Here is a 15,405-nt window from a genome sequence, read left to right as displayed (position 1 = left end):
GAGGTTTTTTTTTTTTTTTTTTTTTTTTTTGGCCTCTTTCGTTTGGATAAGGAGATTTTTTTTTATTGTTTGGTTTGTCAAATCATGTTCTCAATATTTTTTTTTCATTTTTCTACAGTTTTGAGAAAGCTTTTTATTTATGCTTATCTTTTAGAAATTTTTATTTTCTAAACTAATGTTTTTTAAAACTGATTTTTATAAAAAGCACAAAAAAAAAAACAAACGAAGCAATTAAAAATATAATAATATCATTTCAAATAAAATTATTTTCTATTACATTTAAGTATTTACTGTCTTGAAATAAATAAATATTGTTTCTCAATAAATGTTGGAAAATAAAAAGAAGCGAAATTTGGCATTATATGTTTATAATAACAAAATTTGAAGAAATATATTAAGTATTTTATCTTGAGGAAATATACTTAAAAGTTTTCATTTATGATTCCAAAATTTAACGAGTACGAGACACTCTATTTTATATAGGCAACACTTCATGCAAAATTTGACTGGTACTTTGAATTCTCAACGGCTTCTTCTTCTCCTACTTTTCTCATTTAGAAGAGGTAGCTCTAAGATGAAGTTATGATGCAACATTTATATCAGTGTCTTTATCTCAAACTAATCAACGATTATCATTAAAGGTTAGTGACGTTATATGTTTACACTATGAATCTTAAGACATAGAAGGATATTGAATATGAGATTGCAAACTTCGAATATTTGTCAAATTTTACTCAAGCCTTGATTGAAACATGTTCGACACATGATAAAGCATTTCTTCAAAGTTTATTTAAAATTTGTTTGTATTTTGAAATCAGGATCAAACAATAGTTAAAAAGCTTCGATGATAATTCAAAGATTGTTCGATCAATGTCCAAAAAAATTTTGATCAATGATGGAATATTGTCCAAACAACTTCCAACAAAGTTGATTAAATTTAATTATGTGTTCATTGAAAATTTGAGTAGAATTCGAATTTATTGTTTTGTACTTCACTTCTCTTTTGTGATTAACTCTTTCACGTTGCAAACACGTATATGTTTAAAATGACTTGTATTTATCCACAACGATAACTGTGTTGAAGTTAATCTCAACCGGATGGGATATTATCATAAAAAATGTAATGTCAATTCAGATCTATCAATCTTCTGCTGATAAGTCTGTGGAGTTGACATGGTTCACAAAACCAAAATATAAATTATTTAAACCCAAATAATTACCATGTTAAAATCAAATCTCAACCGGATGGGTCAATTTTTAAGATCTATCAAAATTCTTAAATTTCAATTTTTATTGAAATTCAAATATCCAAAGGTGAATTAGTCACCCAATAACTTAATGCAAAATCATATACCCTTTACATCCATTTAGCGATAGCAATGAACTTAAGAATGATTTCAACTCACAAAAAGCAAATATTCAGTCAAGAATATCACTGTGATTTATTCTAAAATAATAGATTATTAGTGAGGATGTGACATATGTGCTCTAATAGGTGATTAGGCCCAATAGCTCCATAAAATCACTAGTTTGATTCAATGGCCCCACAAGTGAATGATTATGATGGTGTCCTCTAATCAGTGGTTTGACCAAATAGCTCTATAAGACAGGTGGTGTAGCCTAATAGCTCCAAGTGGTAAATGGTTATGATTGATGCCCATTGATGGGTGGTTTGGTCCAACTGGTCTACTATATTATAGTCATAACCAAGCTCATATGCTCCCTAATGACCATTACCCTTGACTAATGAATTACATTGTATATTTGATAAGGCACAAAGCCCTTTATTAGCTAAGGTTGCCTTGAGTTTATCCTTTAGACAAACTTTCACCCAAGGTCTATAAGATATCTTTATACAAAGCAACACATGATTGTCAATAAAGAACTTTTAGTTATATTAGGTCGACCACCTCTCTGACTAAGTACACTAAGGCCTATGACAACCCTAGATGAAAGAACCATGAGATTTTGAATGGGTTTGTCATCACTCCCCCGCTATCCTCTTTAAGTGAAAAATGATAAATTCTAAAATCTTAAAAATATAAAATATAATATTACTATACATCGGGTACTAAGTGTTTATCTAATGAGTATCCTTAATTGAATACACTATCTTGTCACTAAGAGGGGAAATTAACTATGCGAGTGTGCGCATATGAGAAACTTGAACTCATATATTAAAATTCTTGTATATTAGAGCAAAAATCTTTAGGTAATGTCTTACATCTAAACGATCAGAAAAGTATCCCTAGAATATAATCCATTAAAACTCTCCCCAAATCACGTGGAGGGACTAGGGCACCCAAAAGCAACATTTTTAGAGCTCACAGTGCTACTTTTAGTAGATATGCTACCAATTTCAATAGATATGCTACTGAAGATCAATGCAAGGCTTGATGACTTGACTCATAAATATAATATAAAAAATAAACCAAATATTATTTGATGAAATTGGTTTCAATACTGATGATCTAGAATGACACATTTAATATTTATATAGATGTGATTAAATTTGGGCATTTTATATATATATATGATTTTACTTTAAGAACTTTATAACTTTTTTTTTTTTTTTTTGTCATAACTATTATGATTGTATCCAACATGTTATTGTATAAATAATGTATATGTTTTAATTTGACATAAGGCTTCTCATTAAAAGTTTATCTTTTGTCGTGTTTGTCTTATAATCTATTGTGTTATAGATGTTATTATTGCATTCTGTCTTATAATCTATTATGTTATAGCAATTATTATTGTATTCTGCTACAATATACTTTATTGTTTAATAAATTCAATCTTTATTCAAATATTTAAAGTATTATTCCAACACATAATTCAACAACATTCAAAAACTATTCAAGTAGGGTTGAAAATAATTTTTTTCAGCATTATATTTATTAATTCTTGAAGTTCCTAGATATTATGGGTTGCCTGACCCACTTTTAATATTCAATTAATGCTGCATGTATTTAAGTAGAACTAATTAATATTCAGGATAAATCAGGAATATTGAATATTGATTATTGCTATTCCTGATATTTTGGTAGATAAATGTTAACATAAAAGTGCATACAAATGATCATAAATATAATGATAATGTAAATGAGCCAAAAATCATCTTAGAATAAGAGGCACTTTGCCTTCATGCAATATAATTGTTGGCAATTAAATAATTTTCTTCACCCTATGAATATATATATATATATAATATTTTTTTTTTATTTTTTATGAATAGATATAATATGAATCAACTACTTTTATCTATTAAAAAAAGTAGTAAAATTATGAATTCATGCCTATTTATTTTTATTTTTATTAATTATTGAAAAAAAAAATTAAATTATCACACATATTATAAATCTGCTTGTTAATCTCATTGTTCGAATACATCAACTTAAATATTTAGTGCTTATAATTTCCACATAAATAAATATATTATATTAGTATTTTATATAAATCTCCTTGTTAATCTTCACTGTGATGACTTGGAAAATATAATATTCTTCATCATTTCAATGCATAATTAACAATTTATGAAGCCAAAAAAATATAAATTATTCCCTTTATACCCGATTTCAAGTAAAAATATTCTTTAAGCAATACCTAATCGTATATAATTCTATATGGATGGATCTCTTACGTGTAGATTTATTTCAAAATAATATAAATTCATAAATTTTTTTTTAATGTAAATAATTTTTTTTTTTTATATTTTACTCATTCATTAATCAAATTTACATTACTTTTTAATTTACATCAGTTGTAGAATTATATCTTTTAAATAACACTTTCATTGTGAATTTTGAGTTATAGCTCTTGAATTGCATAATTGAATTGCTCTCCCTATTATGTTTATTGTGTTAAACCTTTTAAAATGAACTCTATTTATTATGGCTTTTCTAGTATACATCTTATAATCAATTGTTGCGATTATACTCATTTTGTGTATTAACATTGCAGTAGGATGTGTCATAATTGATGTTTGAAGTATGATATAATGGTCTTCAAATCATGATCAAGCAATTCTCAAATTATAATCGAATAATCTTCAAACTAAATGATAATAATATTTGAATAATGATCATATAATGATCGAGCCATCCTTCAATCATAATTCAAATTTAAGCTTCGTTTGGAGCAACTTTTTATTGTTTTCTAAAACAACTTTTTAGCAAAAAAATTTATTAAACTAGAAATTTTTGTACTAAAAAATGGCTTTAGAAAGCGATAGTCTTAGGCTTAGTTTGTGATAACTTTCTTACTGCTTTAAGAATATTTTTGTCCCGAAAAGCTGCTTTAATAAGTGGTAAGAAAGCCATTCCAAATGAAGCATTGAGACGATTTTTTTATTGATTCTTAAAATAGAGTTTTAGTACAAAAATTCTGTTTTAAAAAATAAAAAAAAAAGTCGTCCAAAACGATACCTTAATCTTCAAATCATGTTCAAGCAGATATCGATTCATATTCGAAACATGTTTAAACCTTAGTTAAACTTTATTTGATCCTTGTTACAATTATATTAGAACCTTGCTAGAATATGATTGGTTCAAATAAATATTAAAAATGGAAATAAACATTATTTTCACTTGTCACTTAGTTTTAACCCAATTTGAAATCAATATTATATGAGCAAAATTAGAGATATTTAAATGCAAAATAAAATATATATATATAGCAATAATATATCTTTAATTTTTAAAAGAGATATTTACTTATATATCACTTTATACCACTCTATTTATATATCTAACATTTAAATTTTTAATATTACCTATATACCACTCATAGACTTTCATATCAAATATGGGTGGTAAGAATGAAGTATATGAATGGTGTGAATGAAATATGCGTGGCTTATTTGACATTAAAATAATATAGTGTGGTATATATGTAATATTAAAATTTTAAGTATTAAATATGTAAATAGTATAATAAAGAGTGAAATGTATGTAAATACCCCTTTTAAAAATGATGAAGCATGTACATTCAAATTTCTCGGTAAATCCCCTAAAAATGCTCCTTCATGTAGCCCTTTTCCGCTGCTAAAACCTCCGGTAGCATACTCGGAAATAGATCACCGCATCCATCAATGGGGTTCTACGACGTGATTCCGCTCTTCGTGGACACCAACCTTGGCACGCATTTCGCTTTGTCTGTCTCTCAGGACATTACAGCAGGCGATCTCAAAGGTATGAATAATGATAGATGAAAATAAGATCCAAAATCCTCTTTTTAGGCATTACTACTTTATGCGTTCCATGTGTTTGACAAAATGCTCAAATGATCTCCATGAGCTGTGCTTGATTTTGGTAGCATCTTCTTTTTAGTTCATCAAGCTGTTTTACTAGTCACCTACTACCTTGAATTTGAAATAGCGGAAGTTCAGCTAAATTCTTAAGCTTTTCTACTTAAGGACTAGGTTCCCCTCAAAGAAACTAGTTGAAAAATCTTTTTTTTTTTTCTTTATCTTGTTAGCAGTCAATTGGTAATCGATGATTTGAATCAAATGGGCTAATATATAGGGGAATCGTCGCTGAATTACTTGGTCAATAGCTTGTCTTAGTTCGGTGTTAGCTTATTAGGTTATGCTCCTTAAAAGAGAAGAGAAAGTTGTCCAAAAATATGAGCCTCTTTTTTCTTTTCTAGGGGCTGTTTGTTTGCAAGTAGGTTAGATTTAACCATCCTGGTTTATAAATAGTTTTGATACTGAAATTTGTTTGGTGGTTAACATTTTTAATCTTTGGAATTTTTTAAAATTGTTTGGCTACAATTTTCATTTACGGGATTAGGGATTAAAGTATTATAAATAGGATTGGTAAGAGGATGAGCACTTATTAAGGAATCAATTAAACTGAATGCATCATTATTAAATGATGCCATTAAATATTATATTAGAGATTAATTAAGAAATAATCAAAGTAAATTCCTGAATTAATTTTGCAGTAGGTTAGGAATAACTAAGTAGATATCAAGATATTTTTAATTAAGCAGGAACTAGCATGGAAGAAATGCATTTACTGATTAACAATTAAGGGGTTATTTCATCCATACTTCACTAAGCGCTAATAAAGAAAAGTTTCTATCCATAATTTAAGTACTAGTTTTTTAATTAATTAGTCTATGGTATCAAAATCAAGCCCATGTTAAGGGCTAAACAAGCCAAGATAATTATTAAGAGATAAATGGGATACGTTTTAGTAAAACAAAGGGCTTTATAATAAAATATAATGACAACAAAGACATTAACTGAACTCTTATAATGTATTTAATTAGTCACTAGTCTAGAATCATTGTGCCAAAGCTGGTAAAAGAAAATTATCAGTATTCTCCCTACAAACAAACATTTTACTGCTCGGTTCATTGGTTCATCTCTTTCAAAAGATTAAAATTCAAGGCATAAGAACAATAAAAAACAAGATGATGGTGTAAGCTTGGTGGAAAATCAAGCATCCTAAAATATATTAGAAGTTTCACTAGCAAAAGCTCTTAAAAAATATGGCTAAATTGGATGGGAGCAATCTTTTCCCTAAAAAATGTCACCTAAACTTGCAAGAAACATGATAGAGATTACAACAAGAAAGAAAGTGATGTGAAACCAGGAATTTGAATCTCAGAAAATTAATAAAAGTTTGTTAAAGTAGTGAAAGTTCAATCTTAATGATTTTCTTAATTGAAACTTCAAGAAAGATCTCAGAATTTAACCAAATCTAGGCAAGTAATACTGCTAAATTAGCAAGATCTATAAAATAACAACGGCAATAAGTAGTAGTGCAAATGAAAAGCCAACGAGAATCCAACGGTTAACAAAGCGATTGTCTCACCTTGAGGCTACGCTCATTTATCTACTTCTAGGGTTGTTGGAAGAAGAAGAACCACACAAGAGATGAAACCACTCCGAGGGCGACGGCGCCGGAGATCCGTAGGGAAGGAGAGGAAGGCGCCGGATGTGGAGGTGGTGTGGAAGGTCGGCCATCGATGGTCCACTCGTAGTCCGGACGTTGTCTATCAATAACTTGGATGAGGGTCGGGAGGATCCGATCCAAGTAATCTCCCACGGTGTCTTCGTCGGATTCAAATCCCGCGTCAAAGAACGGCGATCGCAGTACGTCGAGATTGCCTTGGGCATCAAACACAAGCCCCCATTCTAGCTCAGGATCCGCCATGCGACATGGAGAGGAAGATGAGTGGTCACCACAAGAAGCTCAACAATGGGAGGGAGAGAGGGGGTTGGCGGGTTGTAGAGAGGAGGGGGGGCCGGTGATAGAGCTAGGGTGAAAGGGTGAGGTTTGTGTTAGAAAACTGAAATTAATTTCAGTTTAAGGGATTTAGGAGGGAAAATATTTGGGATCAAATTTTGAAATCCCAAATTAAAGGGGGAGATTTATTGCTCAATTAATGGGGGAGCCAATAGAGGCCGGCAGCATCAAGGAGGGGGCTAGGGTTGTGGGAAAACTGAAATTACATTTCAGTTTAAGAGTAATTGGAGGGAATTTTAGTAAAAGTAATTTTGAAATCTCCAATGAGGGAGTAGAGCATTTAGTGCCTTCAATGCAAACTCCCTGAGGGGCCGGCGGGTTTATGAGGGAGGGATTCGGGGAGAGAGAAGAGGGGGTTTCCAAATGAGTTTGCTGATGTGGAAATAGGATTTAAAGACTCCAAATTAAATTAATTTGAAATTGGATTCAATCATGTGAACTAAATTAGGAAATAATTCAAAATTTAAATTCCAAATTTCAAATTTGAAATTTGTGGAGAGAGGGAGTTGGCCGGGTGGGGGAAGGGCGTTGGTGAGGTGGTCGGGCGGGTTTGGGAGGGTGGCCGGCGGCGGAAAACCCAAGGGGGGCGGCGGCTAGGGGTTAGGGTGAAATTAGGTTGGATTTCTTGTGGTGAGGAAGACGTAGGGGGAAGAATAAAATACTAGAATTGTAATTACCGAGAGAACTCACTAAGAGATCTAAAACGAAGAACTCACCAAGAGATCTTCAAGCACTCACAAAGAGAACATAAAGTAGAAAATTTCATTCATCCAATAATCCATACAATACAATGATCAAGCCCTTATATAGGCTCATCGAAAATAAAGAAAATAAAAGATGACATTGCCCTTGGGCTACAAAAAACACTAATTCCCTCATATGGGTACAAATGGAAAAACAAGAAATAAAAAATGACTTGAATAAAATAAAGCATCAAAAATAAAGCTACTGAATCATGGTCGTCGCTCGACGACCCCTCCGGTGGTATGTATATCGGAATCTCCTACGGATGTCCTCATCATTCTCCCCGGGTGGGAGAGAACTCGACCCTGTCGAGTAAGGGTCCTGAAAACTCTCGTACAGCTCCAGAAGGTCGGGGTCCAGTCTCTGTATCTCATCCCGCTCCAGCCATGTATCCTCCATCTCCGGCTTCCCTCTCCAACGAACTAAGTATCTTTGGCGCCCGCCGTCAAATAAGGCTGCTGAATCATGGCCGTCGCTCGACGACCCCTCCGGTGGTACGAATGTCGGAGTCTCCTACGGATGTCCTCATTAGAAAGACGGCCAACAGATTTCATGTGCAACCTCATCTATTTCACCATCACTCTGAACAATAGATCCAAGATATCTAAAACGTCTACTCTTATTAATGACTTGATCGCCCAAAGTCACAATCCCCCTCACTAGATCTATTACTATTAAAATTACACTCCATATATTTGGTTTTAGATCTACTAAAATGCAAACCTTTACTCTAAGGTTGACCTCCATAATTCAAGTTTACCTTCAACATCCTCTCTAGTCTTATCAACGAGAAGAATATCATCAACAAAAAGCATAAACCAGGGTACAACCTCTTGCAAATGTCTAGTAAGAACATCCATGACCAAAGCAAAAAGATATGGACTTAGGGCTGATCTCTTTTTTTGGCTAACGTATACATACATCTTTCGTCTTCTTTATTATCTAATCTATTATATAAATCATTGAAAGCTATATATATTTATTTCTAGCCAATAACAAGATGTCACGATCTAGCAAATGTCTATTCGGGTTCAACTCATTTAAAATCAAGCTGAAATTTCTTTTGTTTTCAGCTCTCTTAACAAATGCATCAAATATGAGCTTCTTAACGAGTTGAACTAGGGGTGTAAACGAGTCGAGTCGAGTCGAGTTTAGGCTCTTATCGAGCTCAACTCGTTAGATGGAAAGTGAGCTCGAACTCGAGCTCATCTCACTGTAAACAAGCTCGAGCCGGCTCGCCAGCCATGGGGGGGAATTTTTAAATTTAGGCGAGATTTTTAAAAATTTTAAAAATTAGGCGGAATTTTTAAAATTTATGCGAGATTTTTAAAACTTAGACAAAATTTAAAAAAAAAATATGAAATGTTTAATATTTAAATAAAATTTAGGTGATTCTATTATTTTTTTAATATTTAAATTTAATAAATAAAATAAAATTATTTTTAAAATATTAATATTTATTCGAGCCGGCTCGCGACCTCACGAGTCGAGCCTATGCTCATCATGAGTTGCTAGATAACTTTTGTAACTACTCTTTTTACTTATCTTTATCTTTCTTCAAATTATTTTTGTCTCAATAGTATATTTTTATTTTCATTTTTAATATTGCATTTCTTTTTCTTAAAAATATTTTGTGCCATCTCACTTTACCAGCAGTCTCAAGTTTAAGTTTGATGTATTTGTAGAATATTATAAAACTTACAAGAGAATCTTGTTAATGTAAGTAATCATTTTAACAACAATTTTGCTCCAATTTTAAAGTATGAATTTTTCTCTCTTAATAACTTGTTTTGGAAGATAAAAAGCTTTTCACATTTTGAGTCCCACCATCTTACTACAATATCAATGAAGTACAAGTGGTCAATTTTTTTTTCAAACATGCTACTTTAGGTGTCTTTAGTGGTGCATCCAGAGTAAACCCTCTATTGATGTGCTTTTAAGAGTCAACAATGTCTACCTCAACAAAAGAAGACCTGATTTGGCTACATGGTGGCAACGTAAGGGAGATCCCAACTGCACTGGCTATGTCATTGCTTTGATTTCATGTGTTTCGAAAGATACAGATATCCTTCTCTATTTCAAATGCTTTTAACTAATCAGAAAGCCTCTCCCCAGTTTCTTTTTTCTCGATTCTTACTTGCATGGAATCTTCTCAAACAATGAACAACGTGAAGCTTATTTTGCCAAAATCCATATTCAACTGAACAAATTACAGGCAAATTATTAGGTGCGGACACCGGACAGAGAGAAATCCTCCGAATTTCTCTCTGTCTACAGTAAATGCACAGTCAAAGCACAGTTATTATAGCAGCTGCGCTTTTACTGAAAAAAAAAATTCAGATGATTCTCTCCGTCCGGTATCGGCACAGCTCCTACTGTCTTTTCTCTCTTTCTCTGACCTTTCACTGTTGTATTGCCCCTTTGATAGGTAAAATTATAATGGAACATTTCTCCTGTTTCCCAAATCTTGGCAAAATCAAGGTTCATGGATTGATGGTACATTTCTATCTCACATCAGTGTTATTTGATACACACATGTTAGATCCAGAAGATAATTCCGACTGCCTCCACAAATTCCAACTAACCAATTTCTCCCTTTTCTTGTTATAGGTGAAAAAGAAATCCTTCTTTTATCATCTCTCAGATTCAATGGCGATCAAGCATGTATTTAAAGAACTATCACGAACATGGCTTCTTCACCTCAATGCCTCTTCGATGCAAAATGCCCTAGAGGAAATATCCTCATCATTGTCTAATTCTTCACCCCATGGTGATAATCAAACCAAAAAACCTGTTAGGATTGATTGTTTCCAAGCATTCCAGAATGATATAAGTACAGTTTCAGAGCATCCAATGGAAGGCAAAGTGCATGAGAGTTTATCAAGTCTGGAGAATTCTAGGAAGAAGAGTAATCAGACAATCTCTGTCACTGGAATCATCTCTAGATTCTTTTCTGAATTAGATGAGGTAGATTCATTTTATTGTCAGCATAAACACATTCATGAAACTGTACATGTGTGTACTGATGAACTGAGGGATTCCAATATTAGAACCTTGGCATCTCAACCAGATCATATTAGCAATAGAAAAACAGTTGAATTTGACACAGACACACAGTGTTCCTTCGCAAAAAAGCAGGAAAAAAACGTAGCTGTAAGAGCTAAAGTTGCTTCGAAGGTGAAGATGCAACAGCTTGGATCAAAAAAGCTGGTAAACAAGAAATCGTCACTCTGCACACCTCACAAGTCATGCAAGTATCAGGTTGGAAAGAGGCTAGTCCAAGCAGCAAACAGTATACAAATTTCAAGAAAAAGGAAGAAATCAACAACCAAGTTTCTGTCAAAGTGCAAAAGTTCTGATTCTGCTGTATTTGTTAGAAGAATTGCATATGATGTAGACGATTTTATTGACTAAATGAAAATGAATTTATTTCTCCAGATGCTTTAATCTTTTTTATAAATTTTAATTAATGCCTGAAAATGCTTAAGACAAGATAATCAAACAATTACTAATTGTTTCAAATTAATTTGAATAATGACATTGTGTTATTTTTACAAATCAGAAGAAGCTAAATTGGTACAATTCAACAAACTGATATTTATTATGTGGAAAGGTCAAACCATTTCAGCTTTACAAATAATTCACCAGACTCAACATCTTGTAGTTTCAGATAAACATCTTGCACAATCTCTCCATTCACATAAGTCACAGAGCTATCTACAATGAGGCAGTTGTCTCTATTAGGAGCTACCTTTCTGAGGTTGGTTTCACTTTCACCCGTTGAAAGCTTCAGTGCTCTCTTCAGCTTTGAAGCTGACATAATTGGCTGGAGGCTTAGGTAGGCATGCCCCATCTTATCATCAAACTTGAACCGGTCGTGATCAAAAACCTCCTGAAAAAAAGGGAGGATCAATTGACTTTAACCTTTTGAATTTTCATATTTTAATAACAATGTACATAGTTATTCGAGATAACCTAAAATTACTGAATATAAACAGAGTAGAATAAGAATTTGTTCTATTAAAAAATAAACCATTACATTTATCAAATATTACAAATTAATATGTTTCTGACAGATGCCCATGTGCTTTTTGAGATCGCTCCAGAAAACTGACAATCCAAAGTGAATGTATCCCAGGACAAATGTAGGAAAAGAACATGGTAATTTATAAAATAATCATTGTTTAAAATTACGTAATATAAGGCTCGCTTTGAGACACGCCTCAATGCAATTCCAGTGAAACACGTCTCAAGGCTTACGTCTCGAGCTTTTTTTATGAGGCTTGCCTCGCCTTATTGGCGTGAGACGTACGCATACGCCTCACCCGATTTATATATATTTTATTAAAACTTATCTAAATACTAAACTAAAGTCTCAAACAAATCCTGCCTTCATGCACCCTCAAACTACAACTTTCTCTCAATCGCCTCAACCTCCAGCTCACCACCTTTGTTGTAGCTAACACCATCATAGCCACCGTTGGGAATCACTTGAAAGCTGCACACCACCATCTCATCCTCTAAAAATTTTAGAGTATTTTTCTCATTTTTATGTTAATGATAAAAATTTTTGAAAGAGAAAGATGATTAAAATAAAAGAAGAAACAGATTGAGAGGTATTGTATTCCATAGGATAAGGTAGGAGAGAGACAAATTTGTTATGACGACAACTCAAATAAATACCCCTCAGTGATGATAGTGCAGATGATTTCTGAGTTGTTGCCAATTATGTCAACTTTTTTTAGGAATTAAATGTGGATGAGTGGAAAACTGAGAAAGAAGGAATTTGGATTCGAACTTGATGTTATATGATACTTTTAATTTCTAATTCTAGAGCTGTTAATTAAGCTTGAAATTTGATTAATAATCAATAAACTTAATGGATTTTATGCGAAATTGTTTGTGTGTGTACATATGATAATCACCCATACCTAGTTTGGAAAGTATAATCAATTAAGTATCATATGAATGATATTGCCTTTGAAAGGAGAAGAGAAGCATAAAGAAAGCCATTCAAGTAGGATTTTTAAACTTAATCGATCAAGTATAATCTGGTGGATCACAATAACAGAACATTCACAGTAAAAAGTTGAATGGCATAACTATTAGTAAATTGTTAGCATGACATCAACCAAAAACGGTCAAGTCTTAATTAACGTACCAGCTTAAGGTCAGTAACAGGTCCTTTTATAGAGAATGTTAACTCTTCATTCCACACAGGATTTAGACTGCGTTTAATCACTTTGGTCTTTTCCATCTGCCAAAGAACACACATTTTAAGATGTAAAATTTATATCTGAAAACAGAAGATCCTAAGATCAAGATCAAACAATAATTGTTCCACGAAACATCTAATCTATAACTGAAGGTTCCTGCAAGTCAGCAATGTAGTCGTAAGAACTGGCAAAAGTAAGATCAGTGATTACACCAGTGAAATTCAAACTTTGGGTGAAAGGGAAAAAAAATGGCCCTTCTTCATAGGTTCACTTGAACTTTGGCCCATAAGAACAAGTACATGCTTCAATCATTTGGATTTTAGGATAAATAAACACCAATATTTTGGCAAAGGTTATACAGATTGGGTCAGCATCATCTGTTGCTCCTCGATGTCAATACTCCTTCAATAATTACACCCAAATGAATGCATGATCACAACTTCCATTTACAACATGGATATTGCTGAATGATTTTGTATATTCACTTTATTCATTATATCATAATGATTATGTTGCACACTATCTTGTTCATTAAGGCTGTTCATGTCTTTTATTGTTGTGCCCAGTTCTATATATATTTGAGGGCTTAGGTTTGTTGCAGAAAACAATGATGAGTACTGCTGAAATTGAGCAATCTTGTGCTGCCTGGTTTCGGGCTTCCTCTCCCAAAATTTGCTGGTGTTCTGGCTTCTCCTTTCTAGCCCTTGGTTATGTGCCATTCTCCTTCTCTGCTTCCCCTATTGATAAGATGTTAGTTTTCTGTGGAATTTGACCGTGTTGATCAATCGGGCCATATTGTTGTCTCAAACCTCACAATTCAATCTGTTGAGCTCGTTGGGGGTTCCAGGGGATCTTAGCTATAATATCCAAAGACCAAACTTTGGTATGTGCTTATATTTTTTGTGAAAAGTTCTGTGAAATAATTATTTATTTAAAATAAAAGGATTCGTTATATAGTAGAATTAATATAATTAACTGAGTTTAAATTAACAGCCGAATAGATGCCTTGGGGAGGAGACTTTTGGAAGTCGGTTGAAGAGTGGGACCCACTCTTCTATCCTTATCCTGTAATCGTTTCATGGGAATGCTGCTGTTTTTGTTAAAGCAATGCAGAGAAATTCTGTAGAAAGAGGCGGAGAAGTCCTATAGCAGAAGGGGAGAAGTTCTGTAGCAAGAGGCAGTGAAAGACTACAACATATTGCGGACAAACTGCTGAGTTTAACAGTGAATTCCTGTAGATAAATTCATTGGATTAACTGAGAAGATCTCGGCCTGATGCAGGAATTACTATTCCTTGGTTCGGCACAGTGAATTTCTTCAGAATTTGGGGTGGCTGGAGACTGCGGTAGAAGAACAATTTAGTGAAAAACTGTAGCAATTAACAATGAAGAAAATTCAGAGATATCAGTAAAGGTATTTGAAGTGTTTTGGTAAATTCAATTTAGAAATTTTATCAAAGATTGAGAATGATGAATTGATGGAATTATAATTATAGTTTATTGTGAGCATAAGATCTGAAGAATATATCTGAAGTAAGAATCAAAGGAAAATCAAAGGAAGAAATCAAGGTATGTAAATTAGTTTCTTTAAATTATTTTTAAAGAAAGTTTTCAAGAAGTGTATATCAATCGTAATTGTAGGATTAATCAGATTTATGCAGAAAGAAAGTTTTGAGATAGTTTATCAAAGGAGAAGATTACATGGTGTAGAATTAGGAGAGGAAATTCATCACGAAGGTAAGTAAAGCAAAGATTAATGTTTAAATAAACTTATATGTTATTTTCATTTGTTTTGATTTAGAATGTTTTCTTCATACCTTTAAATATGACATGATGTTTATATCTTTGTTATGATATAATTCCAAGTCAATGTTTTGTGAGGTCATTGGCAAGTTTTCTAAGGTGATCTTTCTTGAAAAACTTATGTATATTAGCTTTACACAAGATATGTCATAAATGACAGTGAAGACTGATATGATATGAATTATGAAAGAATGTTGAATACTAAATTAATGTAAAGTTTGGCTATGAATAATGTATACCTTATCATTGTAGTTTGGACAAAAGGTTCCCATATCAGAACTACATGATAAGTGGGGCAAAAGGGACCCCAGAGAATTATGAAGCCTGCATAGCAGGTGGGGCAAAAGGGACCCCAAAAGAGGTAAAAGGGACCTCTATGTAATT

At 32.7% G+C, this 15,405-nt stretch overlaps 2 protein-coding genes and 1 long non-coding RNA gene across 4 annotated transcripts in view; 2 read left to right on the top strand and 1 right to left on the bottom strand.

Annotated features, from left to right (window-relative positions):
• Window positions 1-4,988: 4,988 nt before the first annotated feature.
• On the top strand, window positions 4,989-11,437 carry LOC110094532. Its single transcript, XM_020819786.2, has 3 exons — window positions 4,989-5,192; window positions 10,432-10,499; window positions 10,614-11,437. Exons 1-3 carry the CDS (start codon window positions 5,093-5,095, stop codon window positions 11,415-11,417), a joined length of 972 nt encoding a protein of 323 aa, XP_020675445.1. The 5' UTR covers window positions 4,989-5,092; the 3' UTR covers window positions 11,418-11,437.
• Window positions 11,438-11,499: 62 nt separating this feature from the next.
• The window catches only part of LOC110094550 (protein C2-DOMAIN ABA-RELATED 11), a 14,632-nt gene continuing 10,726 nt past the window's right edge, over window positions 11,500-15,405 (bottom strand). Inside the window, exons 3-4 of one of the 2 annotated variants that reach the window (XM_020819812.2) lie at window positions 13,165-13,260; window positions 11,500-11,895 (exon numbers count right to left, since the gene is read on the bottom strand). In XM_020819812.2, the coding sequence (XP_020675471.1) occupies window positions 11,605-11,895; window positions 13,165-13,260 (387 nt within the window). In that variant the 3' untranslated portion in view covers window positions 11,500-11,604. The remainder of the gene's footprint in view (window positions 11,896-13,164; window positions 13,261-15,405) is intronic. The other variant, XM_028698365.1, reaches the window with a different exon arrangement.
• The window catches only part of LOC114580525, a 6,472-nt gene continuing 4,333 nt past the window's right edge, over window positions 13,267-15,405 (top strand). Inside the window, exon 1 of the long non-coding RNA XR_003701973.1 lies at window positions 13,267-14,955. This is a non-coding gene — a long non-coding RNA (uncharacterized LOC114580525). The remainder of the gene's footprint in view (window positions 14,956-15,405) is intronic.

The sequence above is a fragment of the Dendrobium catenatum genome, unplaced genomic scaffold (genome assembly GCF_001605985.2).
Source record: "Dendrobium catenatum unplaced genomic scaffold, ASM160598v2 fragScaff_scaffold_1076, whole genome shotgun sequence".
In the NCBI taxonomy this organism is placed as follows: Eukaryota; Viridiplantae; Streptophyta; class Magnoliopsida; order Asparagales; family Orchidaceae; genus Dendrobium; species Dendrobium catenatum.
This window is presented reverse-complemented; position numbering and strand designations above follow the sequence as displayed.